This window comes from Amblyomma mixtum, chromosome 3 (genome assembly GCF_055824585.1).
Source record: "Amblyomma mixtum isolate Tamu chromosome 3, ASM5582458v1, whole genome shotgun sequence".
Lineage (NCBI taxonomy): Eukaryota > Metazoa > Arthropoda > Arachnida > Ixodida > Ixodidae > Amblyomma > Amblyomma mixtum.
Window position 1 is genome coordinate 291788240 of NC_143014.1, and position 23485 is coordinate 291811724.

At 49.7% G+C, this 23485-nt stretch overlaps 2 protein-coding genes across 2 annotated transcripts; both read right to left on the bottom strand.

The window, feature by feature from the left end:
* Positions 1 to 8034: 8034 nt before the first annotated feature.
* Positions 8035 to 14425, bottom strand: LOC149355160 (uncharacterized). The gene is made up of 2 exons (XM_089576078.1): positions 13257 to 14425; positions 8035 to 8044 (listed from the first exon to the last, which is right to left on the bottom strand). Exons 1-2 carry the CDS (start codon positions 14423 to 14425, stop codon positions 8035 to 8037), a joined length of 1179 nt encoding a protein of 392 aa, XP_089432204.1.
* Positions 14426 to 20380: 5955 nt separating this feature from the next.
* On the bottom strand, positions 20381 to 21460 carry LOC149355161 (uncharacterized; the record flags this gene model as incomplete). Its single annotated transcript, XM_089576079.1, has 1 exon — positions 20381 to 21460. A coding segment is annotated over one exon (1080 nt), but the record flags the coding sequence as incomplete, so codon positions are not given.
* Between the last annotated feature and the right edge of the window lie 2025 nt (positions 21461 to 23485).

Genomic DNA, 23485 nt, shown 5'->3' on the forward strand with positions numbered 1-23485 from the left:
AGAAAGAATGTCTCGCCATTATTTGGGTCACGTCCAAATTTCGACCCTACCTGTACGGACGACCATTCAAGGTTGTGAGCGACCACCATGCTCTGTGCTGGCTTGCCAATTTGAAGGATCCCTCTGGCCGCCTTGCTCGTTGGAGCTTGCGTCTTCAAGAATTTGGCATAACTGTAGTCTACAAATCTGGCCGCAAGCATTCCGACGCGGACTGCTTGTCCCGAGCCCCCGTCGACGCAGCACCGGAAGAGGAAGACGACGACGCTTTCTTAGGACCGGTAAGCGCGAGCAGTTTCGCGCAGCAGCAGCGCTCGGATCCTGAGTTGCAAAGCCTAGTTGCTTATCTGAAAGGAAAGACCGCATCGCCTCCCCGATGGTTCAAGCGCCAACTGTCGTCCTTCGTCGTTCACAATAATGTCCTCCTGAAGAAGAACTTCGTGCCCAACAGGACAGTGCATCTTCTTGTCGTGCCCAAAAATCTCAGGCAAGAAATTATGCAAGCATGCTATGATGAGCCGACTGCAGGGCATCTCGGGATTGCTCGCACGTTGCACCGCATCCAGGAGAAGTACTATTAGCCGCGGTTAGCTGCAGATGTTTGCCATTACGTGAAAACGTGCCGTGAGTGTCAGCGACGCAAAACGCCTCCGACTAGACCAGCCGGACTCCTGAACCCCATACCACCTCCAACTAAGCCCTTTCTGCAAATTGGAATGAAACTCCTCGGCCCCTTTCCGACTTCATCATCGGGTAACAAATGGATCATCGTGGCCACCGACTACATAACCCGATACGCCAAAGCAAAAGCGCTGCCTAATGGTACCGCAACAGAAGTCGCTAAATTTTTTGTCGAACAAATTCTCCTGCGACACGGCGCCCCCGAAGTGCTCATCACAGACAGAGGAACGGCGTTTACAGCGGAGCTGACGAAAGCCATTCTCAACTACAGTCAGACAAGCCATCGGAGGACAACTGCCTGTCATCCACAAACCAGCCAACTCACAGAGCGTCTGAACAAGACCATCGCAGACATGCTCTCCATGTACATCGACGCCGAACACAAGACGTGGGACTCCATTCTGCCCTACGTGATCTTCGCCTATAATACTGCCGTCCAGGAGACAACCAGGTTTACCCCATTCCAGCTGGTATACGGCAGGAAGCCCACGACAACACTCGACTCAATGCTCCCGCACGTTTCCGACGAAGACAACCTCGACGTCGCCGCCTACCTTCATCGCGCCGAGGAAGCCCGAAGACTTGCACGGCTTCGCATTCAAGACCAGCAGCACACCGACGCCCGACGCTACAATCTGTGCCGACGAGACACGCATTACAAGCCAGGTGATCGGGTTTGGATATGGACGCCAGTTAGCCGCCGTGGATTGAGTGAAAAGTTGCTGCTACGCTACTTTGGCCCGTACAGGGTTCTCCGTCGCATCGGTGACCTCGACTATGAAGTCATCCCCGACGGCACGACAGCATCTCAGCGACGCCGCACACGCCCGGAAGTCGTACATATCGTACGCCTGAAGCCATATTATGAACGTTAAAAGACTCGAAGTTTGCATTCTCCGTGTTTATTTTCATTTTAAAGCATCGAGACGATGCTTCTTTGGGAGGGGAGTAATGCCACGTATCATTATAGCGTCCGTTCGTTCGCGCAAGGCCGCAGAAAAGGGTTGTTATCATTTTTTGTTCGTGACGCGAGAAGCGACCGGACTTATCTCGATTGTCACAGCCATGAACAGCTGCATCTACGTGTTTCTAGATTACTCTAGATGATCTCGACCTGTAATCTCGAAGTTTCCTTGCCGGATTTAAATTGAACGATGGCGCGAGCAGCGGGCATTCGTAGTTCGACGACCGACCAGCACGTTTGTAGCTTGCGCCGCCGCCGAGTGATTCAGTTATTTTGCGGGCGAAAGTCAGCCCAAATAAAGAGCTTCGTTTCCAAGACTGGTTGGTGTCTTCCTGACCGGTGGACTGCCGTCACTACAACGTGATAATATGACGGCAGCATCACTTACCTTCGAGGCCCGACGACTACCAGCAGCATCTACGTGACATTTGTCACAAGTTCATTCGCCCACAACTTTGGCTGGTGCACTGATTTGGAGATGCGCGGAAGCGACCATTACCCAATCCTCATATCGGCTTTCCATGCGCAGAGGAACCCAAAGAAATTCCTTATTAAATCTACTGACTGGGACGCATACAAGGACGCTGTAAGCAGAGGAGTTACTGCGGCAACTCGCAATGAGGAATTAGCATCGACAATGGCGTATTGCCTGAGAGCGAGTACACAAACTACAGCTAAAAATGACAGCCTACCTACAAATGATGACACATTTCAAAGGCTCTGCGCTATACGCAGGCGAGCTGAAAGGAAAGCTCTGCGCACAAAAAGCCTCGATGACCTACGTGCATGCCGACGGGCACAACGTCACATTCGACGTTACATGGATAAACTCAGCCGGCAAAAGTGGCGTGACTTTTGTTCTACGCTGGATGTGTGCCAACCAATTACGAATATTTGGCGGATAGTTAGAGGTATGCGCACGCCACTTCAACAACTCCACCCCTTCGCTGCACTCTCCATTCACGAACAAAAATCTATAAAAGAAATCTCAGAAGAATACTGCAGGCTACTGTCAGCAGGGTCAAGGCATTCGACACTCTCCGCAGATGGTCAAACAGGCATCCCAAAGGCGGCAGTGCCAGTGTTAGACCTGCCTTTCACAATGGAAGAACTATCCGCAGCTATCGCGGAGACAAATAGACACACGTCTCCGGGCCATGATGAGGTGACCTATGACGCCACTGCAAAGTTACCCCACACCTCCCGTCTTCGACTCGTGGAGTATTGCAATTCTTCCTGGATGACTGGTGAGGTCCCCAAAGATTAGAAGCTGGCGAAAATTGTGCCCGTTTTGAAACCCTGTAAGCAGCCAACAAGCTACGCATCATTCCTGCCCATTGCCCTACTGAGCTGCGTAGGTAAGCTCATGGAGCGCATGATCTGCAAACGCATAACTTGGTTCCTAGAAAGCCGAAATGAGTTTCCCCAAGAAATGAACGGGTTCCGTCAAAACAGGTCTGCGACTGACAATATCATCGCCCTCGTCTCATCACTTGAGGAGTACCTTCATGCGTTGCCGGCGAGACCGGCGTGTGCTGGGGTCGAGATTATAGTTACGCTTTCGGCAAGAGACGACTCGTTCAGAATTTTGGCAGCACGATTGCTGACTCTACCCTTGCTAAGATTCCTAACCGCCGCTTTGCTATCGCTGACGACGTGTTTCACGCCTGGTCGTGCAATGGCAATGGCTATTGCAATCTCCTCCGCCTCTACCGGCGGTAGATATCGGTTTCTTTCGATTCCTATGGCGATCCCGGTGTCTAGTAGGGCGACTGAGGTTACTTCGCCTTCTTTCCTGATCGCTGCATCGGTGTAGGCGACCGATCCCGGCGGGAGTTTGTCCAATTTGTTAGCGAGGTGCTTAGCTCTGCTTTTCCTCCTCCCCACGTCGTGTACGGGGTGCATGTTGTTCAGTATGGGGCAGACGTATAGATGCTTTCTGATTTCTCGATCTATGCGATCTATCTCTGATATGCACTCTATATACGTCTCATCAGATCATTCAAATTGGGGATCTCGTCCTTCCGTATGTAACGTACGCCTACAACACCGCAACGCAGTCGACTACCGGCTTCTCCCCGTTCTATCTTCTTTAAGGCCGTCATCCGTCTGCTCCACTCGATACCATCCACCCATACCAGCCTGACGCATCTGAGTGCACTCCTATTTCGCAAGCTGCACGACACGCAGAAGAGTGCCGCCAAATCGCCCGTTCCCTCACAGCTGAGACCCAATACCGTCGAAAATCCCGCCACGACCGCCATCACACGTCCCCGCACTTTTCCTCTGGTAGCCTCATATGGCTCTGGATTCCATCAAGTACTCCGGGCTTCTCCTCGAAACTTCTTGCAAAGTTTCACGACCCCTACCAAGTTGTGGAACGCACCTCGCCTGTTAATTACGTGGTGGAACCGCTGACGCCGTCTCCTGATCTTCGCCGGCGAGGACGCGAGACTGTTCCCGTCCAGCGCCTTAAGCAGTATTTTGACCCGGTCATTGTGCATACGCCGTAAGTCGCCAGGGTGGGTCCTCTCCTCCCCGGGGGGCTGTTGTAACGACGAAGTAATTCGTAGCCTTCATTGATTACGAGAAAGCGTTTGATTCAGTGGAAACCTCAGCTGTCATGCAGGCATTGCGGAATCAGGGTGTAGAAGAGTGTTATGTGAAAATATTGGAAGATATTTATAACGATTGCACAGCTACTATAGTTCTCCATAAACTCAGCAATAAAATTCCAATACGGAAAGGTGTCAGGCAGGGAGACACGATCTCGCCAATGCTCTTCACTGCCTGCTTACAGGAGGTATTCCGGGGACTGGAACGGGAACAGTTGGGGATAAGAGTTAATGGAGAATACCTGAGTAATTTGCGATTCGCTGATGACATTGCCTTGCTAAGCCACTCAGGACAAGAACTACAAAGCATGATCAATCAGTTAGACAGGCAGAGCAGAACGATGGGGCTAAGAATTAACATGCCGAAAACCAAAGTAATGTTCAACAGCCTAGCAAGGGAACAGCAGTTCGCAATTGGTAGCGAGGTGCTGGAAGTAGTAATAGAATATGTCTACTTAGGGCAGGTAGTGACCGCAGATCCGGATCATGAGAGGGAAATAACTAGAAGAATAAGAATGGGGTGGAGCGCATATGGCAGGTTCTCTCAGATCATGAATGGTAGCTTAACTAATATCCCTGAAGAGAACAGTATACAACAGCTGTATCTTACCGGTACTCACCTATGGGGCAGAAACGTGGAGGCTAACAAAGAGAGAAGAACGCAGCGAGCTATGGAAAGGAAAATGATAGCTGTAACGTTAAGAGATCGGAAGAGGGCGGAGTGGGTGAGGGAACAAACGCGGGTTAATGACATCTTAGTTGAAATCAAGAGGAAGAAATGGGCTTGGGCAGGGCATATGTAATGCGAAGGCAAGATAACCGCTGGTCCTTAAGGGTAACGGAGTGGATTCCAAGAGAAAGCAAACGTAGCAGGAGACGGCAGAAAGTTAGGTGGGCGGATGAGATTAAGAAGTTTGCGGGGATACAGTGGCGGCAACTGACAAAAAACAGGGTTAATTGGAGAGACATGGGAGAGGCCTTTGCCCTGCAGTGGGTGTAGTCAGGCTGATGATGATGATGAATTCGTTTTCAGGCGAAGACGACGACAGACTTCTGACCGTTGTATTGAGCGGCATTGTCATATATATACATATATATATATAGCGAAAAGACAAAATCTTGGCATGGCATGTAGTAGCATGAAGGTAGACCAGCTTTTGAAACACTTAACGCAATGCATTTACGTTTCGACCGTGGAACCGCCTTCATCAGAATGTCTGAATCGATAGGGAAGGCACAGTATATGTAGATAAAAACAGCGCACAGGATAATCAACAAAAAATAAATAATTAAATTAAAAAGGGCATCATGCACATGTCTACATGACGATAAACGAATCATACTATGGATCACACGACGATAAATGAATCACAATACACATCAGCTACTTGGCGAAATTTAGTCTTTCTTCTGCCTTAACTGCATAACTTTACGTCACCAGATAAACAAGTATGCGCATGATAATTCACTTTGCTTACAATCGGCCATAAGATGACAAGTAACAATCTTGAACAGCGAGAATGAAGAAGCGAGAAGTTTCACGTGATCTAGGAAACACATAGCTCCGATGAACAGAATAATCAGTAGCAACAATATCTATTATTAAATCTAGAAAAGAAACTGATTGCGAACCAGTGTACAGTAACAAAAAGCGAAATATTTGGGCATTAATAGGGTATTGAACTCCTTTGAGTTCCATACCCTCTTACAGAGTACACCGGAGTGCCCTAACAAAAAATTAGAGTACACTAACCTAAAAGCGAAATATTTAAGCATTACGAGGGTATGGAACTGGTAGCGGGTACTGATTTGTGTATCGGGAGACTACGTGCACTCAGTGAGAAATTTACCTCTGGAGATGCTTCAGGGACCGGCGCGGGCCGGGCTTGTGCTTCGTCTAGTGACGGGCCCGGGCTTGAAGCAGTGGGTGTGGGAGGGCTCGAAATTTGAGTGATAGGCATGGGCCAGGCCCAGGCCTCAGAATGCGACCCGTACGGAGCTGTAGCCTGTACGCTGTTCGGTCTACGCGATGACAGCGCTAGTACACCAGCCTGCATTAGGGTGTCTCAATGGCCAGCGCCGCTGGCGGCCATCCGGGCACTCTAGCCTAGGAGCATAAAGTGGGCCACCTTGTGACCTCAAACTACGAGAATAGTGTGCCTAGCCGCTGCATCACTATGCCGGTCCAGATCACGGGCCCGGGCAGTACCGAAGATCCATATATCTTCGATACTATCTTTCAAAACAAAGTTGTGTATCGGGATTATTTATTGCTTGCCAGAAATGAAAGTATCGGTATCGACAATACAATTTTTGTATATCGTGTATTATAACAATACTCAATACTCAAAGAAATTAATTTGCTGCAAGTTTTGAGGTTGCTGCGAGTCATACTTTGGGCCGGCGGCACTCGCTCAGCGGGTAGCGCGCCGAAGAAACGTACAGACGATTACTGTCGTCGATAATGTGAAATCTGAGCGCCGCTCTTCACTAGCCACCTGCCACCGCTGGCAGGTTGCGTGTTACGCTGACAGCCACCCTTTGCGATCTTCCCGTGGCAGCGACCTTCCCTTTGTCCGTTCCTTCGCTCACGCCGTGCCAGGTGGCGTTTCGCTCTGCTGCTACCTGTCATCTCTCAGGTGACAGTGTGACCTGTGACCTGTCAGGTAGCGTGGTACGCCGACAACTACGACACGAAAGCCAGGAACGAGCTCCTATAGGAGCTGCACTCTAAGAAGGGAAGAGTTAAGAAACGGTCTTGTCGTGCGGGAATAATGAGATTCCGTTGTATACGTCGCCTCATGCACAACTTATATGGACCTCGTTGACAGCTTACCACGTTAAACAACAGAGTTTGGAAGGCAATGGGACAGGCTGATTCTCCGCTCGTGGAGTTCGTCTCCTTTTATGTATTCAAGGTACCATGAACGAAGAGGTTGGTCAGGGCATTCTTGAAAAGGTTAGATTTCCATAGGCACACAAGAATCTGGGATTTAAATATGTGTTTCAAGAGAATTACAACCTGAAGCACTTTTCTACGCTTTGAAAGATTGGATGAAGAAGAAGATGGTGGGCCTTATTTATTTATTTGATACTGTCAGTCCCGTCAGGGATCGTAACAGAAAGGAGAATTAATAGTTCAATGGCATAAAAATGTGGGAATGATCAATGACTTGAAGTTCAGGTTAATGCACATCATAAAGTTTATCCGTCAACAGGACAGCAGTTGAAAAAACTAGAATGAAGTGAATGTCACAAGAACTGGGCTGGAGAGATAATTATACCGCAAGATTGACAAAAAAGGTAGGACAAATTCATCATGGCTAACACAAGAATTACTGAAATGTAAGAAAATTGTTTTCAACGAGCGTGATAAAGGCATTTACTGATGAGGCCGCCGCGGTGGCACAGTGGTTGTGGCGCTCGGCTCCTGACCCGAGAGACGCGCATTCGATGCCAGCCGCGGCGGTCGAATTTCGATGGAGGCGAAATTCTAGAGGCCCGTGTACTCTGCGATGTCAGTGCACGTTAAAGAACCCCAGGTGGTCGAAATTTGCTGAGCCGTTCACTACGGCGTCCCTCATAGCCTGAGTCGCTTTGGGCCGTTAAAACCCCATAAACCAGCATTTACTGATAAGCTGCTGACGGTGCACATGCATATTCAAAGCGTTCCGTTCGCGTATAGTCCGCGGAAGTACTGAGTTACCTGAGAGTGCAAGTATGGAATGGAAACTCGTTCACGCAAAGAGGTCGGCCAAGGAGATTCAATCTGGCCTGCTACTCAGCACTGGGAAACGGGAGGGGGAGAAGGAAGAGGGTCGTGATGGGCGACGATGTGGTTAGAAGAGAGATGAAAATATGTGCACGCAGATTTGATGGCATCACAACCACGAGTCGGGGCCCGTTTCGCTAAAAAAACGTGAGAACGCCCGCATTTCCTGGGCTGCTTGCCAAATCTGCGGCCGAGCGCCTATCAGTAAATTCTCCAGAGTGGCTTGCTGTCAAACGCTTCAAGAAAGCAATGAACGTTATTCTTTGGCGCGAATATACTCGACAAACCACTAGTACATGATCCACAGTCTCGATTTTGCCACAAGTAGAACAGTCCGGTTTGTCCTCTCGTCCAATTAAGTGTATGTACTTTAACGTGAAAGCGACATCTAAATAAAGTATATGCCGTAGGCTGCGGAATACCACGCGGTACCCAAAATTTCCCGCGGTGTCCAGGGATCCAGTGAGGAAATGCTATTCGGTCACCTTTTCTTGAACAGAAGAAACGAGCTCAGTGGTCTCTATTACCAGAGACTTGTGGCTGCTGTGGCGTAGAAACCGTCCTAAAATTTATAGTCCAGGTTTGGAGTCCGTGAATATATAAGCACCACTTTTGAGGTTGTTCGCCGTAGATGTGCTGAATCGCTTCCCTGAAATCCACAAGTTCAGCAACGGTTGATGATGAAATATGTCCGAGAACAAAATTGAGAGTTATCTGCCAAGCGAGCACCCCAGCTGCTCTCGATGCCGATGGCGACACAGATCCGTGAGAGTATACGTCAACGTAGCTCTGATATTCTGACCAGATACGCCAGAGCAAGCTGCTGAAGTGCACAGACTGGCATCATAGAAATTTCTGTAGTATTCCGGTGTCATGCAGGCATATGGAAAGTCGACCCACCATCCTCGGTGGCGTGACGGGATGATATGGAAGGGCATAGCCTGATGGTAATTGAGGCTGATGGCAACGGTGTGCACTTGAAAACCTGCTATCCGGCCGCTCATTCGAAATCTTCGTCACTGGGGGACAACGGTGTCAAAGGAGTGAGCGTAAATACAAACAAGGTTGTTCATGTGACAAATATATCGATATTGGGCAGGCACGTGCTTCATCAATCGTTCCTTTTTTTAGAGGTGCACCTCGGCTATCGAAAGCATGCCTTAAGCGCCTGCGCTTGAACGCTCTCTCACGACCGGAAGCGAGAAATGCGCATATTAAAGAGTTTGTTTGTGAAAGGAAACCACACGTAATTTGCGTACTCTATAATACTGGTCTGACGTTTTTTTTTTGTCTGCAATGTTTCACATGGTGCAAGTTTGAGGCGTCTATTAATGAAAAATAACTGTTTTAGTGCGGTTGATGGGACTTTCTTTATATGAGAATCTCACCCGAGGTCTGAGATTAGTTTCATGCCTGAGTATTTGTATTCGCAGACAGCTGCAAAAGTATTGTTGTATCAGGTACTCTGAAAAAGCAATGTATGCTTTTTTTTCTGGTTACTGGTAAAAGAACAGATTTGTTAACGCTAATACTCATCTGTCAATCTTCACACCATTTGGTCACTATTGTTAAGGCGTTATTTAAAGCTATATGGTGATTGACGGAGTTAATTTCCTGATAAAGTACGCAATAGTCAGCAAAAAGCGTTATGTGAGAAATTCTAGTAGGTTTAAAAGAGCACGTTGCTGAGCGAGTCGGTCGTACATACCTAAACAAGGGAATTGCGCTAAAATAAAGACACGGACGAGAAGAGGGCAAGGACGGGAGCAAAGTCGCCACTGATTTTATTCAGAAATCACACACACACACACACACACACACGCACGCACGCACGCACACACACACGCACACGCACACGCACACGCACACACACACACACACACACACACACACACACACGCACGCACACACGCGCACACACACACACACACACACACACATATATACATTGATGCTTATCCAATCATTGCGTGAGCGCACATGCGAGGAAAGTTTTCTCTTTCTTATACAATTTGATAGCAGTGTAGTGTAGGACGTCTACGAAGGCGCTGCGTCGCGAACGGCTAGCGGTACGTCTCGGCTCAGTCCAGAGGCAGCGATCAGTCCCAGCGGCAGCGATCAGCGCACACGCACGAGCATCGGCGCCGCTGTCTTCGTCCTCTTCTTCCTCACGCCAGCCGCCCAAGGTTCGGGAGCCGAAGGCCTGTCTTACAACTTCCCCCGGGCGAAAAGGCGCCATCCTGGCGGCCTAGGGAGATGTGACGACGGCGGGGTCGTAGTATGGTTTGAGGCGGTCGGTGTGGACAATTTCACGGCCTCGGTGACGATGATCAGTAGACAGTGTAAGGGGTTCGATGAGGTAATTGACGGGGGATGTCTGCTTAAGAATGCGGTAGGGGCCCTGGTACTTGCTGAGAAGTTTGGAGGAAAGGCCGGGACTTGAGGAAGGAACCCAGAGCCAAACCAGAGTCAGGAAGATAAGTGGGAAGTAGTGCAGAGGGATCACGGGTGCTTTTCTGCTGCTGCTGGGAGTGTGAAGTGAAAGACCGGGCAAGCTGGCGGCATTCTTCGGCATAAGTGGCGGCTTGAGAAAGAGTCGTAAATTCAGAAGCATCAGGGCGGTAAGGGAGAATGGTGTCCATTGTGCAAGAAGGCTCACGGCCGTAGAGGAGAAAGTATGGAGAGAATCCGGTGGTGGCTTGAGTAGCGGAGTTATAAGCATAGGTGACGAAAGGTAGAACGCGGTCCCAGTTGCAGTGATCGGAAGCCACATACATGGCCAGCATGTCGCCAAGAGTGCGGTTAAAACGCTCAACCAGGCCATTTGTCTGCGGATGGTAGGCAGAGGTGGTGCGGTGAACGATGCTGCATTCCCGAAGGAGAGCTTCGACAACTTCAGACAGAAAGGCTGGACCTCTATCACTCAGCAACTCTTTGGGAGCACCATGGCGAAGAACGATGCGATGGAGGATGAAGGATGCAATGTCGTGGGCTGTACCAGATGGCAAAGGTGATGTTTCGGCGTACCGGGGATGATCGATGGCGACGATGATCCAGCGGTTGCCGGCTGATGGGCTGGGAAGAGGGCCGTAGAGGTCGATGCCAACACGCTCGAAGGGCTGCGCTGGGCAAGGCAGCGGTTGCAAAGGAGCGGCGGGTTGGCGAGGTGGGTTTTTTCGGCGCTGGCATGCGGGGCACGACTGAACGAACTTGCGCACATAACGGTACATCCCACGCCAGTAGTACCGATGTCGTAGGCGGGTGAAGGTCTTCAAGAAGCCGGCATGAGCACACTGGGGATCATCGTGGTAGGAAGAGCAAATGAGGGAGCGCAGATGGGTCGGAATGACAAGCAGCCACTTGCGACCATCCGGAAGGTAGTTCCAACGGTAAAGAAGCTCGTCTCTGACGGCGAAATGGTGGGACTGACGACGCAGAGCACGGGAAGGAGGTCGAGGCGATTGGCCAGATAAGAAATCCAAGAGGCAAACGATCCATGGGTCTTTGCGTTGCTCGGTAGCCATATCAGCGGGCTCAAACGTCAAAGAATACAGGGCGCAGATAGAAGACGCTGCCTCAGACGGCAGAGGGGAACGTGAGAGGGCATCAGCATCCGCATGTTTACGGCCGGAACGATAGACCACGCGGATGTCGTACTCTTGAAGCCGCAGAGCCCAGCGCGCCAGTCGACCAGAGGGATCTTTCAAAGACGACAACCAGCAGAGGGCGTGGTGATCGGTGACAACGTGAAAAGGGCGCCCGTACAACTAAGGGCGGAATTTGACTATCGCCCACAGGATTGCTAAACACTCCTTCTCAGTGACAGAATAGTTCGCTTCAGCTTTTGTGAGTGTCCGGCTGGCGTAAGCGACAACATATTCGTCAAAGCCAGGCTTGCGCTGCGCGAGGACTGCACCGAGGCCGACGCCGCTGGCATCGGTGTGGAGTTCCGTCGGAGAACGAGGGTCGAAATGGCGCAGAATTGGCGGAGTGGTCAAGAGGCGACGGAGTGTCGTAAAGGCTTCATCACAGGCTGGCGACCAGGCCGAAAGGTCGTGGCCGGAAAGGAGCTTGGTCAGAGGGTCGATGATAGTGGCGAAGTTGCGGACAAAGCGGCGGAAATAGGAGCAGAGGCCCACGAAGCTGCGGAGGTCTTTTACAGAAGTCGGTTTCGGAAATTCTGCTACAGCTCGCAACTTTGCCGGGTCCGGGAGAACTCCATCCTTGGACACGACATGTCCGAGTATGGTGAGCTGCCGAGCTCCGAAGCGGCACTTTTTTAAATTGAGTTGAAGGCCAGCGTCGGCCAGGCAGCGAAGAACAGTCTCAAGGCGCTGTAGGTGAGACGAAAAATCCGGCGAAAATATCACAACGTCATCTAAGTAACAAAGGCATATGTGCCACTTAAGCCCGCGGAGTAGGTTGTCCATCATGCGCTCGAATGTGGCGGGGGCATTGCAGAGGCCGAAGGGCATGACATTAAATTCATAAAGCCCGTCGGGTGTGACGAATGCAGTTTTTGGGCGATCGGCCTCTGCCATCGGCACCTGCCAGTAACCAGAGCGCAAGTCCAATGAAGAGAAGAACTCAGCGCCCTGCTGGCAGTCGAGGGCGTCGTCGATACGAGGAAGAGGGTAAACATCCTTGCGTGTAATCTTGTTCAGACGACGGTAGTCAACGCAGAACCGGATGGAACCGTCTTTTTTCTTGACAAGGACCACCGGCGATGCCCACGGGCTTTGCGACGGCTGTATCACGTGGCGCTTGAGCATGTCGGTAACCTGTTCGTCAATGATGCGGCGCTCAGCGGCTGACACGCGGTACGGACGTTGGCGCAAAGGGGCATGTGTGCCAGTGTCAATAGAGTGGGTAACGGTGGTTGCGCGGCCCAATGAATGTCCTGAGCGCTGGCGGTTCGGAGAGAAACGGCGGGAAGAGGCGTCGTTACTTTTTTGAGTCTGCGACATAGTGTGTGGCTAAGAACAGAAACGGCTGCGCCCGTGTCAACAAGTGCTTCGACGGCGACTCCCTCAACGAACACGGTGATAATGTTGGCTGGCACGGATACAGGGCTTGAGCGAGTCGCTGGCGGCGCAGTTCTTGCCTCCGGAACTGCGGCCGTTAGTTTTCCGCTTGCGGAGCGGGTGGACGGCGGAGCATCGGAGAGCGGGAACGTCAGCCAGGGGACGGCGAGCGGTGAGAGCGGAAACGGTAGCTAGACGAAGACGGATCGGGAGGCGGCTCATGTGACACAGGCGAGGAGGTCGGGGATAGATCGTAAGTCGGCTCACGCCTATAAATATACGGTCGATAGTCGCGACTGCGGCACAAGCGAGCCACGTGACCAGCGACTCCGCAGGCGTAGCAAATAGGGCGGTTGTCTTGCGTACGCCAGGGGTTGAGAGGCTGCGGCTGTGGTCTTGGGCGGGCAACCGGACGATAAGCGGTTGGTGCAGGTCGCTGGGGCTCCAACAGGTGATGGGGAGGCCCGTAGGCAGGAGCAGCAGGCGAAGGCCGCGGTCGCGCCACAGCATCCGCGTAAGTTAATGGAGCCGTGATCAGTGGCTGCTGAGGAGGTGGAGGAGGAGAGGGCAGTACCTCGGCGACCTGCTCCTGTATGACTCGCTGGATGTTGGGAGTGAGCGGCGGCGCAGGAGTAGGTGGGCTGGTCGACAAGCACAGCTGGCGGGCGACTTCTTCACGGACGTACTGCTGAATGTGCTGGAGGAGCGACTGATGGTCCAGAACGCCGTCCCGGGGAAGAGCCAAGCTGGAAATATTTGCCTCTTGAAAGCCGGCTCGGCGGGTCGAAAGGCGTTGTTTGCGCAGCTCATCGAAGCTTTGGCAATGGCTTATCGCGTCGGAGACAGACTGGGGATTCTTCGCGACGAGCATCTGAAAGGCGTCATCATCAATGCCTTTCAGAATATTTCGGATCTTGTCTGCCTCGCTCATGGAAGCGTTGATGCGTTTGCAGAGATCGACTACATCTTCGATGTAGCTGGTAAAGTTTTCGCCGCTCTGTTGTGCCCGACTGCGTAAGCGTTGCTCGGCACGAAGCTTACGCACAGCGGGACGGCCGAAGACCTCCGTGAGGCTGGTTTTCAGATCCGCCCAGCTGGAGATGTCCGCTTCGTGGTTGCGGAACCAGAGGTTGGCAACGTCGCTTAAATAAAATATAACGTTGGTAAGCTTAACGCTGTCGTCCCACTTGTTATACGCGCTTACGCGTTCATAGGAGGCCAACCAATCCTCCACATCGGTGTCATCCGTGCCGCTGAAGATCGTGGGGTCGCGCTGACGGACGGCACCATAACAGATGACAGCAGGGCCAGCAGGCTGGGCAGGTTGGGCCGGGGGGTCGGGCACCGTGGTAGAGCCTGGAAGCCTGGGCATGGTGGCGTATCTCGATGGTGAGAACAGACAGCACCTCCACCAAGTGTAGTGTAGGACGTCTACGAAGGCGCTGCGTCGCGAACGGCTAGCGGTACGTCTCGGCTCAGTCCAGAGGCAGCGATCAGTCCCAGCGGCAGCGATCAGTTGGTTGGTTGGCCTCAAGTAGAATGGCACATACCCACTACGGGGGAGTGGCCAAGACACAGGCGGTGAACTGTTTGAATGATTAAGAATTTTAGAGGTAAAGGAGTATTAATAGGGTATAGGCTGACAGATTGGACGACGCAACGAAAGGGGACCTGTTAGCAGGGAGATCGAAGCTGGGAGGACGGCATTATGTGCAAATTTGAATGCAACATATGGAATGATTCAATTTTGTATTGACTGAAAGAGAGACAGAAAAAATAATAATAATAATAATAATAATAAATTAAAAGTTTGAGAATCAGAAAAATGAAAACAAATAGAAAAAGAAAAAAAATAATATTAGCATGGGAGTCGCTGTGTTTCTAAAAGAAATTTTTGAACTGCACAGCGCGCACTCCTGTTGCTTCGTCCAAGCGAAGTAGCGCCAAAGGAAAGAACAACCTCAGAGGACACAGGCAGACCCAGCTGGTGAAACGGATTTTCTAATAGGCGCCTCCTCAAAGAAGAGAATCGGCGGCAGAACAGCAGGAAGTGATCCACTGTCTCAGGCTCGGCACAAAATGGACACAGTGGAGAAACCGCCAGACCAGATCTGTGAAGGTAGAAATTAAGCAGAGGAACTCGGCATCGCAAACGCGTGAAAGAGACCTCCAGTCTGCGCGAACTCCAGTCTTTGCTGCTCCAAGGGTGCAGAAGATGCTTGTATTCGGGGGATGAAGTAAGCGCTGAGGCTGAAAATTCCTGAAATATTGTGTAACTGCGAAACCTCACCGCAGCTGTATATGCGCAGGTTGGCAGGACAGCAATTATTGGGCCACAGAGAGAGGCCCTTGCTAATGAATCAGCAACCTCATTTAACTGAATGCCCACGTGACCCGGTACCCAAAGCAACCTCACCGAATTTAGATGAAGCGGGATCAGCTGCTTAAAGAGGCGTAATGCCCGAGACTCAGAGGGTGATGATAATGAAAAGCAAATAGATAGAGAGTCCGTCATAACCATGACTTTGGAAACGGCAGGATCTAATTTACGTAAGGCTAGAATGACAGCTAATAATTCGGCCAGATAAATTGGAGTGAAGTCAGGGAGACGGAGAGAAAAGGACCATCCCAATGCAGGTGAAAAAATGCCCACACCTGCCTTTTCACGATCCTGCGAGGCATCGGTAGCAATGAGAATATGAAAAGGAAAGGATCTTAGGTGGTCCTGTAACAAACCGAGAAGGAGAGGAAAGGGCTGGAGCTTGGCATTCGATGGGAAAATGTTATCAAATGCAATCTCGACTGAAGGTGAGATGTTATGCAGTGGATGGATATCTGTGAGCTTAATGTTTAAGGGATCGAGGAGAGACTGCACGAAACATATCTGCGGAGTATGCAAACGAGACCAGGTGGCATTTAAAAAGACTGCGGGCTGATAAGAAATATTACATTGGATGTGTGGAGAGGAGAGTCGTACAAATTTAAAAAGGTTTGGACTGTGAAAAGGCGAAATCTGGCTAATAAAGATGGAATTCGCGCCTCAAGGTGCAGGACAACATTAGCTACATACTTTGGAAGTCCCAAGCAGAGGCGCAACGCCTCACGCTCCAAGAGCACAAGCGGTCGAAGTTTATAGGCAGGAGCTCCTGAGAATAAAACACATCCGAACTCCAAAATTGGGCGGACATACATTTTATAGATCAGCAGAAGTGTGTGCCTTCTCATCCCTGACCTAGTGCTGCAAAGCCGACGCAGGATGCCAATGGCCCGAGCTCCTTTTAAAGAAACTTGCTCAATGTGAGGCCGCCAGGAAAGAGTAGAGTCATAGATCACTCCAAGATACTTCACTGTTTGAACCTGAGGAATTATATGATTTCTATAAGAAACGCAGATATGTACAGGATGAGAAACCGGGAAGACCAACAAGGCGCATTTGTTCACATTGAGGGACAGATGAATACTTCCTAACCAGTTGTCAAGAATATTGAGGTAATCCTGCAAGATCTGATACAGAGAGTGAATATCTTTTGCAGAAGCAAAAAATGCGATGTCGTCAGCGTACACGTAAGTTGACACATTATGGATGCATGGAATGGAGCTTAGAAAGATGTTAAAAAGAACAGGGGAAAGAACTGAGCCTTGCGGAACACCTCTTGTCTGTCGAAATTTCTTTGAAGAAACACCATTTCGGCAGCAATAAAATTCTCTGTTTTCCAGGAAAGCAAAGATCCAGGCTACGAAATAGATTGGGAAATTAAGGACCTGTAATCTGTGTAACAGCATCGAGTACTCGACGCTGTCGTAGGCTTTACTGATATCCAGAGTGACAAGCGCGGCAAACTGTTTAGTGCTGCGAGCTAATTTAATACGGCTCTCAAGGTCAGTATGAGCACACCAAATCGAACAGCCCGGCCTGAAACCAATTTGACAAGGATTCAAGATATCATTTGCAGAAATGAAATACATGATACGACGAAGCAGGACCCGTTCCACCAACTTCACTAAATTCGATGTTAATGAAATCGGGCGTATGTTGTCAGAAGTGAAACCCTCCCCTTGTTTTTTAAGTATTGGAACTATTTCCGCAAGACGCCACTCATGGGGAATCCATGGACCTTTAAGGGAATGGTTAACCAGAGCCAACAGATCTTCAGGAGATTCGGTAAACAAAATTTTAATCATAGATGTAGTGACCTTATCGGGGCCAGGAGCCGCTGGAGATAGGCGCAAAACAATTTGCGAAAGCTCAGGCATAGTGACCTCAATGAAATCACTTGAGATGCATGAGAATGTAGGTGGATAATGAAGTGCAGATGTGAATCGACGTTCTAGGCCACCCGCAATTCCCTCTAAGGCCTTAGCGATGTCAGCAGGGGATTGAACGAGGGATTCAATATTGACAGCCGGAGGAATGACTTTCCTTCTCCTCATAAAATTAAACAAGGCCCGTTTATTTCCTGACTGAGAAAGAAAATCATAATGACTTGTAATATACTCCTCCTTCGCGCGGGAGATAGTGCGCTTAAATGTTGCTGCGACATACTTATAATCCAACCAATTTTTGGGGCATTGATTTAGGAGGAGTTTCTTCCAGGCTGCTTTCCGCCGTCTATAGGCACGCGTGCACTCTGCATTCCACCAATTATTGGTGATGGCATCCTTAGATCCTGTGACAATGAATTCAGACTTTTGCCTTGCGCGTTCCAACACTGTGCATATATGTGTAGCTTTACATCGCACACGCACGAGCATCGGCGCCGCTGTCTTCGTCCTCTTCTTCCTCACGCCAGCCGCCCAAGGTTCGGGAGCCGAAGGCCTGTCTTACAGTAGTATCGCTTACGCATTCATCACCTGACTTATCAATGAAAAAAACCTAGGCGAGTTCACGTGCTATCTGGTTACGCCTGCTCCTTAAGATTTTGGTTCTAGCCAGCAAAGGCTGGCATGCTTTATCAGGCGTAGCCAAAGGGCATGCGCCGCAATGTAAGGGCAAATTTGACCCTTTTCCGTTATTCATAGAAAGCTGATGTTCCCTTAGTCGTTCATTTACACAACGGCCCGTCCGGCCGATGTAAACTTTTCCACATGTCAGGGGAATTTCATACACAGCCCCGACAGAACACCTGAAAAACTAGGTGGCGTGACGCTTCGTGCAGTCTCGCACGCATTCCTCGCAGGAGTCAATCCGTGGGCACAAAGAGGCCAACTTGCGCGGGGCAGAAAATGCCACGGGCACACCGTAGCGATTGGCTACTTTCTTTAGGATGTGGGACACCCCATGAATATAGGAGACAACCGCCGGTCTGGTCTTCGGATGACCGCCACCTTCTCGAGGTGTTCTAGCTTTTAAATTCTGCACAAGCTTCTCTGCCACATCAGCCACCACTGAAACAGGAAAACCAGCCTTCTGTAACCTGCCAACCTGATTGTTGAGGCTGTCATTTACCAGGGGAAGACATGATTTCTGCAAGGCTTCCTTCAGGCACAGCATAAAAATGGCGCGTTTTACCGTCTTAAAATGAGCAGACTCAAACGGCAACAGGTCTTTCGGGGCTCGTGGTGAGTACATCCAACACGTGTGATCTGGTGTTAAAGTGATGTTAATATCTAAAAACTGCAATCTATCTTCTTCAGGTAATTCCTGGGTGAAGGTTAGACCTCTCCCGTGTCGTTTAAAGACAGATAAAGTATCTTGCACGGTGGCCGTGTCTGTAAAACCGGTTTGCTTTTTAAGAATCACCAAATAATCGTCCACGTATCTAAAAACTTTACGAACTATCTTGTCGTCCAAATAGCACACCAGATCACGATCAATGCTGGGCAAGAAAATGTTAGCCAGTACAGGTGCCACACAAGACCCGATGCAAATGCCCTGACGCTGAACATGAAAATGGTTGTCAAAAGTTACAAAAGTGGACTCAAGAAAAAATTCTAGTAGCTTCCTGAAATTGTCTAGGGTTAGGCCGCTGGTGTTCTGAAAATCTAGACACCATTATCGTCGACAAAAGACCTAACTGCCCAAAATAGGGCAACATGCGGTATAGAAAACTAGGAAGGCCATTTATTTCTAGTAGGTAGGCAATTTGTAAAAATTAAGAATAATACTGTGGCTAGAATACTTCTTCGTGGAACACCTGATATTACATTGGATGTCGCGGACTTTTCGTAGATAATTTCAACGAACTAAATACGCTCAGTGAGATAGTCCCTAATCGAGTCTAAAATGAGACCAGTTCCTCAACGTAGATTGTTTGCAATTTCGAAATAAATTTAGCGTGTGATACGCGGTCGAAAGCAGTCGAAAAGTGTATGAAATTGGGGTCTACTTGTTTGTGGTGATCAATAGCGGTGGATATAACTTGTGCTAGTTCGATTAGGTCGGTAATGGTAGGAAGCCGTGTACGAAAACTGTGCTGAGAAGGTGTTATGTTTTCTTCTAGATAGGCTGTTCTGTGTTTTGAGATGGCATGTTCAAGTAGCTCTCACACTGCGCTGGTTAGTGAGATTGGTCTGAGGTATGAGGGATCTGGTTTGCTACCTGATGTTTGCACGGCTGTTGGACATTAGTGCAGCTGTTTTCTATTCTTTCGGAAGGGTGTAGGATGACAAGTATTAGTACTAAAAATTTTGCTACCCATTCGGCATATCGGCGCAGGAATTTTTTCGAGGTGTTATAAGGCCCTAGACCTGTTTTAGTGTCCAAATTTAGTGAAAGGTTTAAGACGCCAGCTTCGGTTACATTAAGGGGCCCTATTTTCTGGCCTGTGCAAAGGCTGGTACACGGCAGGTTTCTGTAGTATGCAGTGAAAAAAGAACAAAAAAAGTTATTCTTTATAATGCAGTATTTCAGTTTTCCTATGGAGATGCTTGGATTTAATTTTTTAATTCAGGGTTTAAGTAACACCAGAACTTTTCTCGAGCATCTTTAGGAAACTATTCAAGGTATTTGTAAAGTAAAATGTTTTAGCTGCTTTCATTTTGTACTTAAAATCATTGATGGGCATGGGTAATTTTTCAGCTGTTCTTTTCAATGATGTTAATTTCTGCGCTTTCTTTAGCTGTCGAAACTGCCCTTTATTTGATAAACTGCGCTTTATATTTGCTTGGCCCGCGACATCTCTCCAGGCGTCCCGGGTCCAGCAAGAGGTTCAAGCCCGGCACAAGCGCATGCGTCTGACTAGCGCGAACCATCCACCACACAAATAAAGGTCCTGAGATTGGCACTGGACAGGCATGGCAACGAAACACAAAAGACGCGCGGCTCGGCCGCGCATTTCAAGTCAAGGAGTACTAACGGCAGATAACGGCGACGATATCGATGAGAGGGTCAATCGCGAGCGATGGTCGATGCGTGCGCCAGGGACGAGGCTATCATCGGTGGCCCCGAATTCACCTTCTCCATCCGGTGTACCTTTAGGTGCTTGGCGAGGTACTCGGAACGTGAGAAGCGCTTGTCGCAGATTTGGCAGCGATGGGGCTTAATGCCCAAGTGAGAGCGTGTGTGGCGCACCAGCTCGTCCGAGCGGGGAAAGCGCCATGCGCATCCGGGCCACTCGCACGCGAACGGCTTCTCACCCGTGTGCCTGCGTAGGTGGGCCTTGAGGTGCGAGGTCTTGGAGTACGTCTTGTTGCAACCCGGGTAGGAACATGGGACCAGCTTATTTTGCGCGCGAGAAGCGGAAGGCCTCGGCTGCGGCGCTCGTCCACCTTGCTGCCGCGTCGTGCCGGCCGTTTGGCAGCCAACTTGGACACCCGCTTTAGGGTTGCGAACCGCGCGTTGTACCGGCTGAAGCCAGCTCTGGATGGGGCTTCCTCTGGCTACAGGCAGCGGAGGCGGGGGCGGAGAGGGTAACACGGTAACAGCGGGACTACACTGTTCGTTGCTAAAGACGGAGGCACCTTCATTGAAATTGGACGTGAGGGTCTCGAGTCCGACACCGTGGACCACGAAGTCAATCAGGCCGTCCGCGGCCAAGTCCTCGGACCAGCCCACTTTGAAGGATGCCTCGGGAGTGGGTGCAGATGAGGTGGCCGAAGCAGCGTCCTCGTAGCCGGAGTATGGACTGAAGTCCACCGGCATCTGGAAGTCGTGGCCCGTGGGCCACGCGCTGGTGCTGCTGTCTGTCTGGCCGCCGGACGACTCTCCGCTGATAAGCGGGTAGCAGCACGCCGGGTCGGTGAATATTCCGAACTCTGGCAGGTGCATAGCGAGATCCTCAGTGGCAGCGTGGCCCATGACCACCGCACTGCTCTCCCCGTCCTGGCCCAGGATGCCGCAGTCGCTGGAGAGTAACAGGTCCAGGTCCGCTCCCAGATCGTCCAGGGGCAAGTCATCGAACAAAAAGGCGGCGTCGGCAGCCACCGTGGAGAGGCCGTCTTCCATCGCGAACTCTGTTGCAGCAGGAATGGAAAACGGCGGGACGCGATCATTTAGTCACTCGCTGAACATCATGACTTCACACTGTTTCTGCGAAATTATATTTTCCTGTTTTCTTAGTGTTGGTAGGTAAGCAATTAGTGATACAATGCGACAAACTATTTTTTAACCTGCGTCACATTGTTTGTACGTCAGTATGTATGCCATCTGAGAGTTGACGAAATTATGATAGTTCTTGTCATCAGCTCGGCTGTAGTGGGGATACGCTACGGTTGATCGCCAACAATGTTTAGTATAACGATTCTATACACCGCACATTATTATCTTGTTGTCAGACAATCTAATATTTATATATTCGTGTCGTGACAGGAGAAGGCTCTGCTGAGGAACACTAAATCTAGTAAGTTAGAGCTAGTACCTTGAACGCGGGTATGGAGCGGTCAAGCGATCCTGCCAAGTTTGTTATGCTGAATATATCTGGATAAGCGACGTAAAAGCCAGCAGCGCCTAGCACACAGTCGATCCTGCTGCTGCAAGAATAGGGATTCTTGGGTCCTGGACGGCGCGAAACGAAGATTTAAATGCTTTATTGCGATAAACAGAAATGAACCTGGCTGAAATTGCGGAAGTTTCATGCAAACAATGTTTTCTGTGCGCAATATTGATAACGTAGTCAGGAAAGTACTTTGAAAGAACCGCGCAGCCTGCTCCCCACCCTCCCTGGAAGGGAACTAGTTTCTTCGTTTGGTACAAGATGGCGCTAAAAGAACCATTGCTGCGAAGCCTTTCGGTTTTGGTTTTCCGTCGCCGCATACGGTGGGGATTTCCAAATAATGCTGACCGAATCAGGCAAGTACCTCACATAAATGCAGTATAAACCAAAACTGACTACCAAATGCAACCTTGTTAAGAAGTCAGCGCAACAAACGGGTGAGGGGACTTCTTCACAACTTGCACCACTGACTAGCCGGGCAGCTTGCTCTCCTGAAATGCAACCTCTGTGCGAGATTTGAGCCAGAACAAACGTGCGGTTAGGCCGAGAGTATATTTTTTTCGATTTTCTCTGATCGACGAAAGTCATATGTATGTTGGACAAACACGGCGGTGCCTGATAGAATGGTTAAGAAAACGTAAAAACGATGTAGCCAACTCTAAGGGCCGCAACCACCACCTCACTGCCTAGAATGCACAAGAAACACACACAAAAAAAGAGTGCCAGCATTTTTTTTGATAAACGTAAAACCCAAAGGAAAAGCAAAGACGATACCACCAGAGAGATCACTGAGGCAGAAAGAATCTTAGGTACTGGGGACCACTGCGCGTTAGGATGCACCATTCCCTGGCGTTATCGGAAGAGCTGGCGTGCTCTACAAGAGAGAGAAAGAGATAAGACTGTTTTCAACTTGCCCATCGCTCCTGTTTCATCTGCCACGCTTCTTGGCATGTGTATATCCATGTCCACATCTGCGAAGAAATCACTTCGCAGCCAGCGCTGTCTCTCTCCTCTTTTTCTTTCTCGTCCTCGCCCCTTGCGCTGTGCATAAACCTGCGCAAATACAGCTACTCGGCCAATCAACCCACGAAACACAGAAAGGGGTAATGGAAATTCAAAAAATGTCTTGGGAAAAAAAGCTTGAAATCTGAAATAAGTTTCATCTAGGCAGATGAAACTTATTTCAGATGTCAAGCTTTCAAGCGAATCAAATTTAGCCACGAATCAATCACGAAGCAAATTTAGCTTGGTGGCGCTCTGTGGTTGGAATTAATTTTTGTAGCGCTCTGTGGTTGGAGGGGGACTCCGTACGCGCCTGCAATTTTGGTTTATGCAGTTTTGGTTTATGCAGAGCCCGTGCGGGGACCGTAAAAGGGCAAGCTTTGACTGGGGGGCTTCCCAGGAAAAAGAAGAGGACGAAAAGATCGATATATTAAGGAAAGATGTTGGGGAGCTTAAAGAGATCATTAATATAGAAAGGCTTGAGCATAGATAACGCAGCAAACAGTTGCATGTGTGTAGTCTACACGTATTGAGCTAAAACAAATAAGCATTACAAAGCT

Bases quoted from the DNA above. Each gene is read 5' to 3' on its own strand.
- LOC149355160 (XM_089576078.1), bottom strand. From the start codon at position 14,425: ATGCCCAGGCTTCCAGGCTCTACCACGGTGCCCGACCCCCCGGCCCAA.